Source organism: Equus asinus, chromosome 7 (assembly GCF_041296235.1).
Source record: "Equus asinus isolate D_3611 breed Donkey chromosome 7, EquAss-T2T_v2, whole genome shotgun sequence".
Classification (NCBI taxonomy): Eukaryota; Metazoa; Chordata; class Mammalia; order Perissodactyla; family Equidae; genus Equus; species Equus asinus.
Window position 1 is genome coordinate 41,696,348 of NC_091796.1, and position 20,615 is coordinate 41,716,962.

Below are 20,615 nucleotides of genomic sequence, written 5' to 3' on the forward strand. Positions count from 1 at the left end.
TACATTTATACAAACCCAGGGAATAGGAAAGTGAAGCAGTCTTTCAGATGTCATAAGAGAAGAGAAACAAAATGGCTCTAGCTTCTGAGCATTTAAGGAAAATGTTTTTAAACCTGTTTTGTTTGAACAGTATATTTCTCTTTGTCTTTGTTTTTGTTTTTGCACTGGACCTAGTTTGAGTTTCATTACCTGCTCTAGTTTTCACTTAGAGATTTTATTAGACAGATATGTTCAAACATTAAGCAAACCAGTTAAATAAAACTTAAATACAAAGAAGGCAATGGGAAAAAAATTCCTCCTGATAATTTAGTTTTAACCATAAAAGTGACCATTACCAGCTTTTCTGAGGACATTTGTGGTTAAAGATTTTTAAAAAATCATAATATTCATTATGGACTTTACTATATGCCTTGAAAGCAGATCTGTTATTTTACTAGGCAATTTTCTGTTAATTTACTATATGGTTTTTTTTCAGGTGGACCTCTCAACTTCTACTGAAACAGTATCTGGGTGATACCGTACCTGTGGAGAAAGTCACACCCATTTTATCCAGATTCAGCTACAATAAAGGTGAGTCAGTCAACAAAGACTTCTTGTGACTAATTCCCTTATGGGTATAAGAGAGGAAGAGAGTGTATCATTGTTCTTTCTTAACTTTAGGATTAGAACATTCATCTGAAGTAATCAGCAAATTTGATGACAACTCAGCGAGTTACTCAGAGAAGTATTACAGGGAAGACTTAGAGTTGAGCAAAGTAAAACCTGTCCGTGAAAGCTCGTGTGAAGAATTGCTTTATGGTTCATAAAAGTTCTGCTGTGAGTTTCCATTGTTTGGTACTGTAAAAGAATCAGTCTATACTTCGGAATTTTCCATAATTGGAATCTTAAGTCCATAGAGTATGGTTTATTGTTCTTTATACCTTGGATTTTTGCTTTAGAGGTATGAATAAGCCATCTAAAACCAAATGTATATATATAAAGATTCTGTGGAATCAATGGAATACAAAAGAATCAAATATATATATATCTTCTGATTGAAATATATATGTAGATATATAGATATCTATATCTATATCTATATATAAGATATAAATATATCTAAGATATATCTGTATAGATCTATGTATATCTATATAGAAGAAGAAGATTGTGGCTTCTATGCTTTGAGGAATAACAAGATAATGGGACTTCTATAGAACATTGTGTTTACTTTTATTTCTTAGAAACCAGATGTATTAGGTCAATTGGTCGTAATGTGAAACCCGAGTCCCAGGTGTGCTGTGTGGCCTACATGGATAGATGCCAAATATGTGATTTGAGGGACACTGGAAAGCGTCTGTACACAAAACACCCCACCTCCTGACCTATGACCTAATGATAATGAAATTTCATTTTGTTTTCTGAGTTAACAGGTATTCTAAGCATTAAAAATATATCCTGCAAGGAGGAGTAACAATGTGCTTTCTGTGATTTATTTCACAGATATATACTTTATTGTGTAATTTATACTTTATTGTCAACTAATTTACCAAACAATTAAGAAACATCAACTAGTTATGGTCAGATATTTAAAAGAAGCAAGAGATAGTGATGATTATGAAAACAAGTATATCATGTTCTAGAAATAAGGTAAAAAAACATGCAAAGGTAAAGACAAATTTCACTCCTCTCCTTTTTATGTTGAGTCAACTAGCTTTTACAAATAAAACTCTTTTTCTCTTGGCCAGCAACTTGGCACCATAAATCATATAGAAATTGAACATAAAATGTGGTCATTTTCTTTGTGTACTAATTGCTGTTCCGCTAACATTACCTGAAATATCTATCTGGCTGGAGATTGGGTCAATAGCATCATTCCTTTCGTGCTAATTTTCAAGTAACTAGCTTTTTTCCCAAAACCACCTGGCCATGCCCTCTTCTACTTGGTGGAAATGACATAATTAGAACTCTTAGGGGAAAAAACCTCCCTTTCTCCCCTTTTCCAAGGCAGCTCAACTGAAAAGTTGCGGTCATCTGGTTATTCTCATCAGTTTGATTGTACAAGATAACAATTTGATATGAATGCATTCATCTCCAATTGCTTGTGTATTCAGAGGAATTTCCTGTGCAGTGTAGACTAGACAGGACAAGCCTTGTGGCTAAGGCAAAGGATTAGTTAAAAAAGAAATTTTACAGTGGCAGTTTGGAGTCGCAGAAAGAGAATTTGCCTAGTCAATTCCTAACTCCGCCTTTGATCAACAAGTTACTTTTCCGCCTGTTTGAGCATTTGTCAAACAAGACTTTGGATCAGATAATATAGATGTTTTGAGTTTGTATGGTTTCAGTAGTTTGCATGTCGGCACTCTTAACTTTATTTGAGTTGAGTTCATTTTGAAGATTTAAATTATAATAATAAAAACAATAAAAATAGCAAATCTTCATGAGCACTTACTGTGTCTTAAGTGCATTCTTCAGAAATGCACTGGACTCTTATTATCTCCATAATAATAGTCCAGAGAGGTACAGAGAGATTAAGTGACTTGCCTCAAGACACACAGCTAGTGAGTCGTGAAGCCAGGATTTGAACTCAAGTAGTTTGTCTCCAAAGCCTGAACTCTTAACCGTTCACTTAAAACACTTAAAACAAAAACACTGCAAGTTTATCTTTAGTTAGTCATTAAAATATAATATACAGTTATTTTTGATTGACTAGTAGATGGGATGAGATTTTAACATTTTCTCTTAGGTCCAGTAGCAGTGTTGATTTTCTGCAAACTTTAGCAGATTTTCTTTGCCTGACATCTCATTGTTTGCTATCAAAATATTCAACAACATCTCCTGACTTGTTCTTTCAGTGGAGACATCCTTTTCTAGCCAGAGTTGGCGAAGGTAGCAAAAGCATGTGTTGGCTTGTTTTGGAGGCCCTGGAGAGTCTTTGTTGCAAAGAGCAGGTCTTCTGTCATCTTGGCAACATATGCCTTTGTTATTGGTTTGCATCTTTGAGAATATTCAAAGATTGGAACAAAAGCGGACAGTTCCAGGGTCCAAGAAAGTGTGTATAGAAAGCGTGGAGTTAGAAAATCAACTTAGATTTCAGCTGTTAGCAGCTGTAAAATATCTTTTGAGGAAAAATCCTTAGCAATCTATCACAGCTGAGAGGAAGAAGGAAGAGGCAGAAAAATATTGTCAGAACTTATTAGACTAAGGTTTTATTATACATTAAATTTTTCTTTGACATAGAAGTTGTACATAATTACTGTATACAGCTTGATGGGTTTGGAGGTAAGTATACACCCATGAAACCATCACCACCATCTATGCCATAAACCTATCCATCACCTCCAAAGGTTTCCTCCCACTCTCTTACTTATTATTATTATTTTTTTTTGTGTGTGTGTGTGTGTATGTGACAAGAACACGACATAAGATTTACCCTTTTAGCAAAATTTTAAGTATAACTTATTCATTTGCATAACTGAAACTTTGTACCCTTTGACTAATGCCTCCGTTTCCTATTACACATTTTTTTACTAATCAAAATTTGTTGATGTCAGCCCTGGATGAGAATGACTAAAAGTTTGGTCAAACAAGGCCTCTTCATTGTGTCTTACCTAAAAATAGTTAGATGGCAAATCTAGGTGATTCTTTTCTTTTTAATAATAATCTAGAGAACAGACTGCTTGCTTGCAGAAACTTTGTATCTGAAACGCACACTAAGCATTAGTGTCTGGTCCATCAGTGTGATGATGGAAAGACACTGCTTCCTCTACCCCAAGCTATGTGGTTAGCCGAGGCAAATATGTGTGCATATGTGTACCCCTGTGTGTGTGTGTTTACCTTCCAGTTCGGACCATATAAATGTTATAATCAATACTAGTCAGTTGGACATGGGAAGACATGACTGAAGTTACTCTCACATTTTTTGTTTAAATACTCATTTTTGACTTAGTAATAATGCCTCCTTGCAGGAGTGGAAACCGTGTCATTACGCTGTTGAAATAAACACAAGATTACCTAATTCTGTACTGCTCTATAATTAAGAAGGTTCTTTGCAATCCTCTCTTGATTATGAAAGAATGTAAATATTTCCTCTGCCTTCTAAGGAAATGAGGACATACATATTCTTTCAATATCAGTGTTTTGTTTGTATTAACATAAATTGATGTTTTTTTCACACAAAATTTACTGTTTGCTAATTTAATAATGACAAATTCAGCACACAGAAAACATCAGAGATGTTCCAAGGCATAAAATTAAAAATACGATGATCCTTGTACTTTGTGGGAATAAAGGTAGAAATGGAGATGGCTTTAAGGAGTAAAATAGTTGTTGTAATTGTTAAAATGTGTTGTTTTCCACAGACAGTGAAAACACTCAGGTGGAAGGACCCATTTAAAGTTATATTTTTGAAAAACCAAACCAAACCAATCAAAACCCAAGCTCATAGATAGAGAGAGCAGATTGGTGGTTGCCAGAGGTGGGGGTTGGGAAGTGGGCAAATGGATGGAGTCAAAAGGTACAGACTTCCAGGTTAGAAAATAAATGTCATGAGGATGTAATGTACAGCCTGGTGACTATAGTTAATAATTCTGAACTGCATATTTGAAAGTTGCTAAGAGAGTAGATCTTAAAAGTCCTCATCCCCAGAAAAAAACCTTTTTGTAACTATGTATGGTGATGGATGTTAACTAGTCTTATTGTGGTGATCATTTTGCGATATATACACATATTGAATCAAAAAGATTAAAAAATATATAAGGTTATTTTTATATTTAGACACACCACATAACCTCTTCTAAATAATGTGCTATCAAAGTAATTCTTAAGGAGTTTACTGAAAAAGTGGTGCCATGTCTTCCAGGTAGCTTGTTTCTGTTATTAAATGTGGAGGAGAGTTGATCATTGTGCCCTGGAAAATAACCTCCCATATACTTCAAAATAACAGCAAATTCTGTATTTGCATTCTTTCTATCTCTACCTCTTTAGCTCTCCATCTCTCTCTCTCTCTATGGAGATATATAGATCTCTCTCACTCTACATATTTGCCTACATTGTACTGCTTCTTTACTCTTTAGAATTATATCTAGATTCCTAACCTTTTAAAAATAATTTCCATTGTTTTCATTCTAATTTTTCATGTTCTATTCAAGTCTCAGAGCTGAAAATACACAGATTATTTTGAGAGTAATAATTATTATTATTGCTGAATAACTGTAGATAGACGGTAGGTAGACTTTTACATCTGTGTCACTTGATGTATGACCTTGAGGAAGTTACTTTGCTTCTCGGAGTCCCTGTTTTCCTGACGGTAATCTCCGGGTTGCTGTAAGAATTAAATTAGAGTTTGTAACTCTCCTGGCCACCTGGTATCCCTCACCAGTGTCTCCTTCCTGCTCTGGTAATTGCATCCATTTGCACTTGTTCTTTTAGATCTCCATTCTCTTGAGTTTTCACTACATCTGCATTATGTTTAGATTTATTTATTTTGCAACTGTAAAAAAAAAGTCAAGGTATAAAAGAAACGTAAAGACACTAACCTAGAATGGCCTGTGTCTTGTCATGGAGGGAATTGCAGTGAACTCTAGATCTGACAAAGCAGAAGGAATCTCGGTATTCTTTGTGGAAAATGCATCGGTTTCTGGCACCTGGAATTTAAATGATTATTTTCTTTTCTTATCAATTATCACCCTTACATAAAAAACGATCTCAGACTATGTTGTTGAACAAGTGTTGAATCATACAATCTCTCATGCAGAATTACTCTTTGTAAACCCGATAAAGGAGCTGAGAAAATGCCTAATTGTCAATAACAAGAATGTGCTTGTTTCTTAATTGTTAGTTGCCTTGAAGCTAGTCAGTTGAATGTATTCCTTTTATACTCTTATTTGATATTTGAAAGCTAAGATAAGATAAACTGATCTTGCTGTTTTGTTCCTCAAACTTTCTATGAATAGGAGGAACTGGTGATATTTTTGAATTTACCTATGTGGCTTTCATTTTCCTGGGACGGATTTGGAACATCTGAGTGAAGCCATCCACTTTCTTCACTCAACATCCGTTCTAATCCAGTTTCTGCTGCCCATACCTTAGGTCCAAGTTGAATTGTCCGCATTTAAGAAGGAGGAATGTCATCCAAAGAAGGATCTGAAATTCTGAAGGGACTTATTTTGTGGCATGCCTTTAAAGGAAGACATAAAAATAACAGGCATTTACTGGGAGACAAACCCATCGCTGGGCTGATGGCTGTCACCAGAGCTGTGGTACCTTTTTTCATCATGTTAGGCTGGAAACCTTACCTTCTCTTTACTCCGGCTTTTCTCTCGAGTCATAGAGTGTCAAAACTTTTGCCTGAGAGACCGTTCAAAATTACCAAACAAATAATAAATGAGTGAAAGCATCCAGTTAGTAGAAGTCTGCCTTGACCTCCTCCAGTACCTCATGCAGCACTGTTTCCACCCGAAGAAGAGATTGAGTCCCCAGGGAGCTCCTTCCTGTCTGGGAGGATGCAGTAAAGGTATCAGCTAGGAAAAAATGTAAAATATTCATGAAAATACATATGTAAGTCACTTTCTTACATCATATTTCTTAATAGCTATTAATTATAGAGAGTAGTTCAGCTTTTACTGAATAGTTAAGGAAGGACTCATAAATTTGTTGCCAAACAGTTTTATTATGACAATGTTACACTGTTAAAGTTTTAATATATACTGTTTAAAATGTATATTACATCAAGTAAAAAGACAGCTTTTAAAAAATTTTTCTGCTGAAAACAATTTTTATTTTTGGTGAAAAAAATACAGATACATTTTGCTTTAAATTTAATTTTACATGGCAAATCAATTTTAGGTCCTCCTAGACAAGATTAATCTATTTTTATTTTAAAACACATTTAATTTCAATTTTTCCCTTAGATAGCCTTTACAACTATGGCGTGGTTTCCTCTGCAGTTTGACAATGCAGCAAAATTCCCATTTCGTGATAACTTGGGTTTTAAGAGGCAATGTTAAAATACTCTGAGGATCCTGAAAACGCTTTGAACTTGGAAGGGTTATTATAATGGTTAACTTAATTCTCATATATAAACAGAGGCACAAATCAACGGTGTGTGCTCTAGACCCCAGAGCAAGCATCTCTTGAGAACACGCTCTAGTGGTGATAGCCAGGCGACTTCCTGAGGACCCAGCAGGCTGCTCCATAGGGTCTGGTTCCCCCCACCTCAGGACGGGCACATTGAAGCTATGTTGCAGCAGCAGCCTTGTCTTGGAAGAATAGGCTGCCTGCACTTCTTGGGCTGTCCTAGCACATGCCTTCCTGGTAGTCATGGCACCAGGGAGAGGGAAGAATGCTAGATGTAGGGACATTTAGGGGTTCTCTTTCCCCCATGGTATCCTCAGGACTGCACCTTTTTGGGTTAAAACACAAACACTTTGTTACTTTGCATTCCATCTGTAAAAACAAATATAGGTTTTGAATATGGCAAAACCCAGAAAGGAGTATTTTATGTACAATCGGAGATAATGAAGCTGGACAATGACTTTGTAAAGACTTAGCTAAGACAATAAGGTCGATAAGCAGGTAGGGTGCTCTCTATGGGCAAAAGGCTGAAGATCTTGAATGACCAGAAATGATTTGAAGAACTGCATTGCCATCATGGAAACATGCATGAAATAATATATTCTAAACCTTTGCTAACCTAACATTGTTATGCTCAAGAATTAAATTGCTGTAGCTGTTTAATTTAAAAGGCATGAGTTTTAATAAAATAGAAGTTACTAGTAATCCCTTTCCATATCCCTTTTTGACCTGAAATACTGCTTATAATACATATTGACAAATTTCCCCATGTGTTATTCTGGTTAGAAGCCTCTTTTGCTTATGAGAAAAGCCATGTTTTGTATTCCCACAAAGTCTATAGATGCTGTTAACATAATAAGCATCATTATATGTCATATGTAACTTACATCTACCCACTGACATTTAAAGTAAAGAGTAATTTTCAAAGAATATTAACATGGGATTTGTTACTGAGAAGTGTGTAGGCAGGAGCTCAAGGTAAAATATTTTCCTTGGATAGAAGCTTTCAAGGTGATTTAAAAAAAACCCAAAATATTTACACATACTAAACTTTCCTAAATGTTCTATGATATTTCTATTTCAGAATTGCTTATTGTGAGAATATGAGATGTAGCAAGTTTAACGCATAAGCCAATAGCCCTTAGCTTGAGCAGAAGATGCGCGTAGGGTCTCCCAGCACCAAGATGATGGCAAAAACTCAACTACAACTACTTCCTTTTTTCCAAGCAGCTCAAAATGCTTTAGCCAAGACCTTAAGACTCTTCCATCATATTAATGATATTAAAAAAAGGTGACAGAGACAAAAACTGGAGCTCTTGACTCCAAGTGCTTAATCCACTAAAATACATTGCATTTTAAAGTGATAAACACCTTTCTTTGGCGCTGCAGAAATAGAAGTTTAAAAATTCTTAGGAAATTTTCCTGCTGGATATGATCCCACTGAATTTTTTGACAAACATTGAGATTTACTACCACTTGAATAGTATTTGAGAAGTAAGAGTGACACCAGGTTTGGGGTATGAACTAGAAAATTTAAACTGAAATCATAATCAGTTTACTGTTATTAGTAAGTGCCAAATTAGACCAATACTTTGAGCTTTGCTATGCTGTTTTGAATAATTTGGTCCAAATATCCATATTCGGCCAGTATGTTATTCCAGTTCATTCTGGTCATATCAGACGGGAACAAGGATCTTCTGTACAGATCATAGTACGTGACCCTCGTATCTCCATCGGACCATGTAGGTTGCCAGGAACATTGGAAACGGGACAAATCACTCTTTCCGTCACTGTTACATTTTGCGTGAGAAGTGGATCGAAGACTGCAGTGGAAGGTTGCGCGAGAGAACCAGAAGCCGAGTAAGTCTCCGTTACCACAAAGCTACTATGCTGCAAAGGCTCAGGGATAGAAATGGCTGGTTGGAGGACAGAGCCAGAAGCAGACAAAGCGGAAGCTCCTTGACTGCCTGACAAAGTCTGGTACCTAGCAGATTCGGACTGCTGGACTTCTACGGAATAGCCAGAGGATTCAATCCCAGAACCGCCGTCTTTGGTGGGTGCGTAAGATTGTTTGGCTTCGTCATCAACCCCCAGGCTTATCTCTGCAAGTTTTTTAAATTTGGGGCCAAGCGAGTCCAAGAAGCTGTCATCCAGCTCATCGGCAATAAAACTGCAACAACTCAGGGAGCCTACGGGAGAACCGGGGGCACCCACTCCTTCATTATCATAGATCAGCAAGCAGTCATTTGCTTCCTGGCCATCGTCTTCCTCTGCACAGGCAAATGCTTTCTAAAGGTGGAGAAAAGTGGAAAAAATGAATTTTAAAAGAGGCTCAATTGAAGAATATAATACCGTTCACAGAACTCCAAGTTTGATCATGAATGCCTAATTTAGGTAATCCATAGAAGATACTTTTTATGTCAACAGCCTTGTTAGGGAAATTATCTGGTGTTTGGAGAATACCATAGTTGACATTTCCTCAAAATTGAGTCTGGCCTAGGTTCATGTTTTAATTCTTAATTTTGAAGGCACTTACATGGATTTAGGCCTACAAAGCAAATGTGTGGAGGTTATTCAGTGGGCCAAGTGAGGGTCCCTGTGTGTGCTTGTGTTAATGCGTGTCCTTGTGTCTGGAGGTGGGGGACAGGCATCCCATTTTGCACTTTCTGAGGCACCTCTCACCCAGACTGGGACCTTTGACTTGACTCTGCAACCCTTGTGGGAGCCAGACCCCTCACTAGAGTCCACACCACACCTCAGAATATCTCAAGAATTCTCATCCCAGACAAACTCTCGGTGTTCAGCTCTCCTGAAACACAGCATCAGCCTCCATCTGCTAGGACACCAGGCCAAATTGCAGCACTTACCAATTCTGATACCAAAACTATATGTGAGATCCGTTTCAACAATGCACCACCCAAGAGGCACGCCACCCGCCTCCCAAAGTCCTCTCTGTTCTTGCACCCTTGTCCCTTTTCAGTTCTGTGCTTCCTGACATTTCATCTAATCTTCAATCACATCTCTTCTTCCTCCTTTTATTTTTGAGTCAGTAATTCAATGGTTCTTCAATGCTTTTGGACATGGACTCCTTTGAAAATGTGTAGAATGGTATAACCCTGTCTCAGAAAAATATATGCACATATATTCTGACATCCTTTATGGTACTGGAAATACAAAATAAGCTGCTTTGTGTTCCTAAAGTGGATGCTGCTCATCCCAAAATAAAGATTTTGCTCTCCATTGTTACTCCAATCGGACAGTTGAGGGACCACTTGCTATATTCTCTCACTTTGTGTCTATCTACCTATTCTTCCTGTTGACCACTAGCCCAATTTGGGCAGCCACCTTAGGTTATCTCTATTATTTTGGCAAAGAACTCCTGTTGTTTTCTTACGTTTTAACAAGCTGTAAAAAAACCAACTGCCAAACTGAAGTATAGTCACTTAAAAAGATCTCTAATGTACATACAAAGCCACAAAATTTTCCACTAAATTACCTGAGAAAAGTAGGAATCCAGGAAATTCATGTTTATTGCCCCTTCACTATAGTCCTTATTGGTTCCTCCAGTGGAATGCCTTGTTCTCATCATTCCAGATTGTCCCGTAGAACAGACGCCCAGTCCAAATCCTGCTGCGGCTCCGGATCCTGTCGCGGCTCCAAGCTTGGTAGTCAGCTCCATTCCTGAAGCTCCTTCCACCACCGTCCCTCCAGCATATGTATTTGTACACACTTCTAGAAACAGGGGAGAAAAGTCTGTAACATCTCATGCTGTAATTAAAAAATGATTTTTTTAAAACTGGTGTTTGATATCCATGAGCAGTCAGTTACCAAATAGAGCAGATAAGTGGGAGAAAATACAATTATATGACTAGAGCTGCTAAGAATATCCCATAGTCTGTTATGTGAGAGTAACAGAGGAGAGGATATTAGCAGGTGAAATAGCTCTGAAAACCCACTATTTAGCAGATGTACAAAGGAAATGGAAATTCAGTGACAACAGCCAGAAATGGGAGGTGAAAACAGAGTATTCAGTACATAGTCACAGAAAGCTTCTAACGCAAGGCTTGTTTGTTTTCGTAGAAAAAAGAAATTGTAATTAAGCAGTCATATTGGCTCAATATGCAAACCAAGGAGGAAGCATACATAAAGTAATGATGCACATTAGCTGTTGCTAATTTGGTGTCTTGGTACTTAGTGAAAATTTAGTGAATGATGACTATTCTGCCTGTTATCAATATATTACGCTTTTATGGAAAGTTATTTTTTATAGAGAATTCTGAATATAGTTTTTGCTATGTAATTATAATGAGAGAAACAGGTGAGGATTGGGGTAGCTGGTAAGGGCAGACAGTTATGTTTTAGGGGAGATTTCATGTGATTTTGCAGGCTGGACATTTGTAAACAATGTATTGCTAAGTATGGAATTAAGAAAAATTTTAATATCAGGCATCGGGTCTTATTGTTCCTCTAGTTTATGCTTTATTTGTGGCATTGAGATAATATCAGTAAAATAGCCATTTGGTAAACCAAAGAAATAAACAATTTCACCTATATGACAACATAAGCGATCTTGTCCCATTATGACTGAATATAGGAATTGGTAATTGAACTTGAATCAAGATGCTGTTAGTTCTGGGGAAGGAAGAAGGGCCACAAGATTGAGGATGTGCATACATGAAGCTTTAACTGCAAATATGACCAGTTAAGAATAGTCAAAGTTGGGTGGTGGGTACATAGTGTTTGTCCTATTTTCCTTTACATTTTTTTGTATATGTGAAATCTTTCCTAATTAAAAAATTAGTAATCAACTGCCTGGGAGTTATATTTCAGTTTATTAAAGTTTGGGAAAAGTGTAACAAATCTTCATATATTGAAAACAGTGGCATCAGGGGCCTGCCCAGTGGCACAGTGGTTAAGTTTGCATGTTCTGCTTTGGTGGCCCAGGGTTTGCTGGTTTGGATTCTGGGCACGGACCTACAAACCGCTCATCAAGCCATGCTGTGGAGGTGTCCCACATACAGAATAGAGGAAGATTGGTACAGACATTAGCTCAGTGACAATCTTCCTTGAGCAAAAAGAGGAAGATTGGCAACAGATGTTAGTGCAGGGCCAATCATCCTCACCAAAAAACAAATAAACAAACAAACGAAAAGCCAGTGGCATCAGTGGACAAATTAACCTATTGAAGCTCGATCTAATTGACTAATGGAATTCACTTAATATATTAATGGTCATAGAATTGACTAATATACTAATAGTAAACCAGCTTTTCCCTATTTCAGTGTTAAAATATCCACCTTGTGCACACATATGCAAATTATTAAGAAAAGAATTTCAAACACTTCTTATTTTTCAATATTTCTTATTTAACCCACTATGGCTTTCCAAAATAAATTTGATGTTCACTTACCAGAATTTTCCATGAAATCAGCTCCATTGGCTGTTATGAGGGGCACACAAATATTTGTGATTTCCTGCAAACCATGTTCAAAAAATAAATATATTTAAAAACAAATCAGATTTCATGGCAATATAGGTAAAATGTGGCTCTTTGCAAATGGTAACATTACAAGCCTAAATTCTTATAGGAGTAACCATTTTCATGATTTGACATCTGAAGAGCTAAAACCCTAGAAGTCTTTATTCATTTCAGCACTAACTCTCAAAATGAAGGTCAAGGAGTGTCTTATTTTTATACCCCATTTCCTATCTCAATATAAATTGAATTTTGAAATAAATGTTTTACAAACTGGATCCTCACCTTGTCTTCAGGTTGGGCTCCTTCAATTCCCCATTGATGAATTGTTCCTTCTGAGCCATCGGGAACTGGGATGAAGCCACCTGTCATTCCCCCGATAGGACCTGTCCCGCAGTCACAGGTCAGCAGCAGAAGGGGGGCCACTAGTAAAAAGCAAAACAAAATGTCAGAACATTTGAATCACTTGGAAATGATTTGATGTGATAATTGTCAGAAATGTTACAAAGTAATATTTTCAATACTTATGGAAAACTTCTAATAGGAAACAAAATTAGTTTCTACAAAATAAAATTTGGTACATTAAGCATAGTAAAGTAGCATATGATTGCGAAACTGAAGAAGATGGTTTGAATCATTCTTGTGCTATGTATATTGTTGTCTTAAAATAGTCACTGTTTGATGAGTGATAAAGGTGGTTATTCAGTTTCTCAATTCTTTTCATATGTGTATATACATATTTTTTTGCCAGGGAAATATTCACCCAGAGGTAATATCTGATGCTAATCTTCCCCTTTTTTTTTTCTCCCCAAAGCCCCTGTACATGGTTGTATATCTTAGTTATGAGTCCTTCTAGTTCTTCTATGTGAGCTGCCACCACAGCATGGCAACTGACAGACAGGTGGTGTGGTTCCACAACCGGTAAGTGAACCGGGACCACCAAAATAGAGCACATAGAACTTCAACCACTAGGCCTTCAAGGCTGGCTGGCCATAATATATTTTTATTGTTCTTGCATTTATTTGTACATATTGAGGCTATGTATATCATGTCAGGTGAATATACACCTTGATGGTCAAGAGTTTTAGGTGCGCATAATACTGTTTTAGTAATCTGGTCTCTAATGATCTCTTAGTAAACAGCAAGTAGCCAGCAAACTCCCTCAGCAACTGGAGTGATGATCTAATATCGATGCACTCTTAATTGCCACTTAAGAATCCTTAGCTTGGAGGTGCCTGCCTGCCACAGTAATTATCATTCTTTCTGTGCCTATCAGTCACATGTTGGCAATAAAGATTAACATCATTCTCATGCTAATGGACCAAGAGAGCAATACTCTTTCTTGAAAGGAAGTGCTTCCCATGCTGGGTAATCAGTGACCCCACACCCACCTCTGGGCTGCCAAGGCCACTTGAATCCTAATGTTTGAACTCTGTCCACTTAGAGGAACTTAGTGAGGGGTTTAAGAACACAATCTCTGGAGTCAGACTTCTAGATTTGAATTTTGGCTCCACTGCTCAGCAGCTGGGCAAGTTATGTGTGTCATCTTTCTTTGCCTCAGTTAATGCATCCATAAAATGGGAGAATAAATAGTATCTACCTGATGGATTGTCATGAGGATTAAATGAGTTAGTATAGGTAAAGGACAGTAGTGAGTGCTATGAGGATTTGCTAGTATTCAGATGGGTTACATCTGTTATGCAACTTAGCTCAGTCTTACATGTAGTATGAAAAATATTAGGCCAAGTGTATAAAATAAAATAGGTTGGACATAATATATTTTCTCAAAATGTAATATAATGTCCGTATAAATGATACTTCTAAAGGCTTGCTTTATTTATTGCCATCCTCAATTTTAAATGTGTAAGAAGCATTGAATATTGTGAGTTGACACATTAGTTATGAAGGGTAATGAATATACACCTGTGTGGTCAGTATTTTTAGGTGGGCATAATAGTCTTTTAGAAATCTTGTTTATCATTGTATGTGCAATCTATATTTGGCTTTTATATATGTATCCAGAAAAACATTTTTCAAACTGTGGAGTGTTATTTCTACATACTGAAAAATGTATGTTCTATCCTGCACATAATTCAGAACATGGCATTTGGCAAAGGGTAGGATAACATGAAGCAAATATATTGTGGGAATAATGCAGTGTATTTCCTCTGACTGCCATCTTGAGCCACAGTCCCATGTGTAAAATGGCCTACAGGATGTGTCCACACCTCAAAATTCAACACTTCAAAATCAAGCTCATCGTTGCCTCCTTATACACCTGCACTTCCTCTTATATTTTCAGTTTCGTTTAATGGTTTCAGGAGCAACTGAATTCAGTGGTTCGTCTGGACTTCTTTTCCAATCTTCCTGTCCATTAGCCTCCCAATCCCTTCCATGTACCCCTATAAAGCCTTGCACACCTATGTTTTCCTTTCTAGTCTCATGCCATGCCTCTATATCTGGCCTCCATCATCTCTTCTGAACTATTAGAATAACCTTCTAGCTCTTCTTTCCTTTCTAATTTACAGTACACACTGCTGCCAGTGCTACCTTCCTTAAATACAAATAGGATCATGTTGATCTTTTATTCGGGTACTTTCTACAACTCTCCTTTCTGAGAACTTAAAGTACAAACACCATTGCATGTGTACATAAGGTGTTGCAAATTAGTCCCTATGCATCCTCCAGTTTCGTCTCCTTCCCTCTCCACAATTTCCCCATGCTTTAGCCTCCCAAGACTGTGTGCTTCCTAAAACATTGCTGTTTTCTGGCTTTGGCTCATTCTGTTGCCCTTTGGAAACACTTTTCCCCCTTTTTGTACTTACTGCATCCTATTCATTTTCCAAGGTTCAAATTGATGATTCTCCTATTCTGTGAAGCCTCTGCAATACTCCTTTGTATTCATTTCTATTATAGTTTTGTCATGGTATACTTCTTTTTCATATAGTTAGACATGCAAAAATCTATGAAGTGCATGAAAACCAGGATCTAGTTCCCTTTCATCTGGAAGTTAGCATAAAGACTCACAGAGGTATTTGAAAAATCTTTGTTTTTTGAAATTGACTAATATGATATTGGACAACTGAAACTCTAGTATCAATTTCAGCTATTGAACTAAATGATGCATGATAACTTCAGAATAGTAAACACTTTTGGGGAAGGTGGGAGGGGAACATATGGCATGCGTGTGGAAGGCTACTAGATGTATCTATAGCGATTGATTTCTCTTTTTAAAAAAAGAGATCTGGGGGCCAGCCTGGTGGCATAGTGGTAAAGTTTGCATGCTTCCCTTCAGCGGTCCAGGGTTCTTGGGTTTGGATCCTAGGCACAGACCTACACACCTCTCATCACGCCATTCTGTGCCAGCATCCCACATGCAAAGTAGAGGAAGACTGGCACAGATGTTAGCTCAGGGTGAATCTTTCTCAAGCAAAAAGAGGAGGATTGACAACAGATGTGAGCTCAGGGCCAATCTGCCTCATACACATACACACACACAAAAGATCTGAACAAATAATGGCAACTATTAGTAACTGTTAAGTTTCAGTGATGGCAGTATGTGTGCTTGTCATGTAATTTTCTGTACCTTTTTGTGATTTCAAAAAGTTTACGTGAATGGGTTGAAGTGGGCTTGATCATCATGAAAAATCATTTTAACTGTAAAAGTCTATCATTCTGTAATGAGCAGTGATTGTGAATTTATCAAGGATTTCTCTTGTATATACAAGAATTTGCCATGAAGCACATTTAAATAGAAACTCATTACCTTCAAAATACTATTTGAGTCACAATATTTTGATTGAAATGTAACTTTTCAGAAACCTATTTGTTGAATAGAATGAATTTTACTTTTATTGAAAAATAATACATGTATGTAGTTTTCCTACATGTGTTCAGTAAACTTACTCATTTTAAGTCTGAAAGCTTTAAAGGGGATGTGTATTCAGGTGGTAAGTTATTCGGAGGAAATGCTGGATTAAGCAATAACTTCGCAGAGTCTATGTTGTACTAAGATGCATTGTAAAACTCAAAGCCTAGGATAGCCCCTATATTTTCCCTAAATTTATTTGGCCAGGCTTCTCTTTTTATTTTAGAATCTCATGAGACTTGAATATGGAGAAGACATTTTAGAAAGTGCCGCACTCAGGGATAAAGCCATTATTTTGACCATGAACATTACTGGCAGTGTGTAGAAAGTGTTCATGCTTTACTTTTTCCTCTTGATTCTCTTGTGCTTTTTCTAAATGTCCAACATATAAGACTTGCTTTGTCGTATCATGAATGTAGATTGTTGGCAAGAGATACATTAACTTTAAACATTTCAGATTCTTACTCAAGATGCCGTTTCCCCCCAGCATTGCCTATAAAACAATTAGGGAATGGTTCTGCATGGCAGAGGTGCGTTGCCTGTGCAGCATGAAGCCTATGCAAATGCTGACACCCCATCAAAAACAGAAAGAAGCTTTGGCATACTCACACAGCAACAACAAAAGACCGAGGAGCAGCAGGCCGATGGCGGCAGGCCCTAGCCTCATCGATGACTTCGTACCACGTACGTTCCCAGGGTCTGTAGTCCCGTCAGTTCCACAGATGCCCCTGTTGGTACACTGACAGACTTCCAGAGTCAAGCTCTCTGGTGTCTCGCAGAGCCTGTCCTGACCTGTTACTATGAGGGAGACTCTGTGCGTTCCCAGAGATAACTGCTGATGGGCCCTTAAGACGGCAGAGGTGGCTGCAGAGAAACAATCACACGAATCAACAGTAGCACAAGGTGTCTTTTGCTCTTAAAACTACTTATTTTTGTTAACAGAGACAGAGTTGCTGTAGACATCACTGTCACAAATCGCGGGCTGATAGTAGGGTGAGGTTTGAGCAATTATGAGGGCTGTTAGGCGTTCACTTGGGTAAATCTGTGTGCACTGCCCCTCCTTGCCCTTCTCTCTGCCCCGGATGTGCTCCTTATTCTCCTCCATGAAAACTCAGTTCTACCCTGATTTTCCCCCAAAAGAAGATGGGAGGTGGGCATCATTTAAATATCAGGCCCCCCTCTCCAGGGGCTTAAGCACTCTCCTGTATGTCTGCACCAAACCCTGGGCTCTTGTGTGGCTCTCTGAATGTATACCTTCCCCCTAAGTCCATGTTTTTGTGCCTGACTTATCTAGACTGAGTTTCTGATTTAGCTGCTGCTACCTCAACTCTTCCTGATAGTCCTCATCCTGTGCTCCCAATGCCGGTTGTATGAAATTCCCTGTGGTGAAGGCCTGTTGCCTTTCTGACTCATGAGCATTGATCATTCTCCATTCTTCATTGCTGTGTTGTTCCTTTCTAAGTGGGCTCCAGCGGCAGCTCTTATAAGCTGCAGAGTTAGGTTGATTGAATCATTCGTGACTGCACCGTGCCCTTTGACCTTGTGCCTGGTCCACTGAGTCCAACCACTGTTGCTTTGCCCAGTCTCACCAGAGCAGATGTGTCTAGTGCCAGGTCCTGTCTCTCTCTGATGTTTCTTTTGCAGCTCTTCGTTGGCCATGTGTCTGGTAAACTCATTTGGAGCCAAATGCTATGTGCACGATTTGGAGCTAGAGCCTTACATGAGGATCAGTAAGGCCCCAGGGAAGAAGGCCATGGAGAACAAGATCCCTTTGGTGACTCTAGCAATGGGTGAAACCTATGACTAGCGCACCGTGGAGCACATTCATGAAGCGAGGCAAGATTGGTTCAGAAAAGAGTTAGAGAAAAGTGAGTTCATGTACAAAGAATTTGAAGTGGCATGATTGGTCATTGTAAAATCCAGAAAGGAGATGATTCTTATTAAGTCTAACATCTTAGACTTAATTTAGGAGTTTCTATGAGACTCCTGGAAAACACAGGAAATGTAAAATTAGCATGATAGAGGTTAGGAGAAAAGGAAGAATGGATTAGCTCTTTCCCGTTGGCTAAAGAGTTTATGAGTTTCAGTCCACCATGCTCTCAAGATTCCTGACTAGTGACAGACTAAGTAGCGCTTCCTATGAGCCTTGAGCGGGGGACCCCTCCATTGCTTCATGTCTGCTCACAGCCTGGCTAGTTAGGAAAAGTTTATGTATTTATGAATTTAAACAGTGCTGCAATAAAATAGATGCCTGACTCTAATCTTTTTTTGGTCTGCTGTGGAGATAGAAATAAATATTAAAAATAGAAAACAATTGGAGTCCACATGAAGAACAGAAAATATGAACTAGTGCCAACAAGTCAGATTCCTTTTCTCTTCTGAAGAGAGAAGAAATTCACAAGGCTAGGACTGCATCTTCATTGCAAAGAAGTTTTTCGATTGTTCTTGGAAAGGACCTGCTCTCAAAGGACCCTCTTATCCTTCTGGAAATATGAAGAAGCAGCCACTTTCATTTATGGAAGCAACTTTACTGTTACTCACCGTTGAGTGTTGTGATACTCCACACAACTGGCAATTTTACGGGTTGTTCCTCCAGTGAAAATGTGTAGGGGCCAGTATATTTATCATTGTCCAGTGCTCTAGCCGAGACAATCACAGAAGGGGATGAACTACAAATTGTTTTCTTTTCAAGGACAATTGTTGGACAATTTTCATTAAAATCAGGTACTTTAACATAGATGGTGCCTGTAGAAGTTTTACCCGTGTCTCCTGTAAGAATAACATTTTACAGTTAAAGAAATATACAGAACAAGTTGTACAAAAAATAAATAAATAAACCTTTTAAATTTCTCTTGCACGCAGCCAAGTTACTGTGTTTTCTCATGAGAAATTGTGTTTGCTGTTCTTACAGGTGAAAAGATGTCACCTGATTTCCACATCTTGTAAAAAGCAAATTTGGGTTTATCAACTTGACTTGTGTCTCTAATTAGTAGCATTGGCTGTTAATTTAATATCCTTAAAACCGAGAGCTGTAAGGTGGTCAATTCGCTGATTACAAATGAAGTCAACATAAAAATAAAAGTTTTCTCAAATATATTCTATGCAAGAGTCCAGCAGCATGTGAAAGCTTTTTGCTTCTAAAACTTGAGCCAAGTATTTGGAAAAAACGATGATTTATATTTATTACCCAGGCTATAAAAGTTTATTGAAGAAAAATTTTTAAATGTTGACAATTAAAAACAATAAAATAAAAATTTCTTGGTGGAGGGATTATGAATCATTTTTGTTGTTTCCATTAGTGCTTTTTGCTGTTTTCCTAGGTGATATGTATTTGGTGTTTATTTTTTTGTTTTATGTTTGCTTATTGCCTTGAGGATAAATTAATTTTATACTTGGGGAAACACACACACTCAATGAATATTATTTTTAAAACATTCTAGAAGATTTTATCATTCAATGATGTAAGCATATGTGGTCTCTGTAAGTAACTGACTCTATAAATAACTCACAGAGTCACCTCACATTTGAGTTGCACTTCCCTGATAGGCTTTCTGTACCAATCTTCATCCATCCTCTTGAACTCAGAAATTCCTCTGGGTCTAAAAATTCCTGCCACAACCACAGCAAACCACAGGGACTGAACACAGAATTCACTAGTGCTACAAACTTCACCAAAAAGTTGGAATGCTCCATCTTCTCCTGGATTCAGCTGCCTCAGACTTGAGACCCAAGGCCCCTAAGATAATTAACTTTATCTAGTGATAAACGCAATATGTTAAATAACAATAATCATCTATTCATAAGAAAATTGCCGATTGGAATAACATTTCTCTAAAAAATGATTGAAATATTTTTCTTACCATCTATGGCCAGAACTTCAGCTGTGATTGTCTTGTTAACTATGAAAGTAGAATCCCGATTGATGTTTCTGACAAATTTGATTTGAGCAGTGGTTGAATCAACAATTAGCAAACCGCCATCGTTACGTCCCATAACATATCTGTTGTATGATAGAAAAAAATGTTTTCTTTCAAATATAGAATGTTACCTATTTAATGAAAGTGACTCATTTTATATATTTTATATGTAATGTATTTATGCTTAATTTAAGACATTGAAATGTGCTTTTATAAAAAGCAGCAGAAAATTAACATATTATCATGGACAAGCAGTATTTCATAATCCTTAAGTATAAGCTTGGATTTTCAGTTTTCTGCT

The 20,615-nt window shown here is 37.5% G+C and overlaps 2 protein-coding genes across 6 annotated transcripts in view; one reads left to right on the forward strand and one right to left on the reverse strand.

The window, feature by feature from the left end:
- DSC1 (desmocollin 1) overlaps window positions 1-20,615 on the forward strand; it is a 345,309-nt gene that overhangs the window by 7,610 nt on the left and 317,084 nt on the right. For all 5 annotated transcript variants that reach the window (XM_070513265.1, XM_070513264.1, XM_070513263.1 and 2 more), the window contains exon 2: window positions 476-570. The gene's annotated coding sequence lies outside the window, so the exon portion shown is untranslated. The remainder of the gene's footprint in view (window positions 1-475; window positions 571-20,615) is intronic.
- The window catches only part of DSG3 (desmoglein 3), a 30,618-nt gene continuing 16,633 nt past the window's right edge, over window positions 6,631-20,615 (reverse strand). Inside the window, exons 10-16 of the mRNA XM_014845357.3 lie at window positions 20,258-20,397; window positions 18,939-19,166; window positions 17,007-17,261; window positions 12,815-12,954; window positions 12,464-12,527; window positions 10,550-10,785; window positions 6,631-9,342 (exon numbers count right to left, since the gene is read on the reverse strand). Coding sequence (XP_014700843.1) covers window positions 8,725-9,342; window positions 10,550-10,785; window positions 12,464-12,527; window positions 12,815-12,954; window positions 17,007-17,261; window positions 18,939-19,166; window positions 20,258-20,397 — 1,681 coding nt within the window. The 3' untranslated portion in view covers window positions 6,631-8,724. The remainder of the gene's footprint in view (window positions 9,343-10,549; window positions 10,786-12,463; window positions 12,528-12,814; window positions 12,955-17,006; window positions 17,262-18,938; window positions 19,167-20,257; window positions 20,398-20,615) is intronic.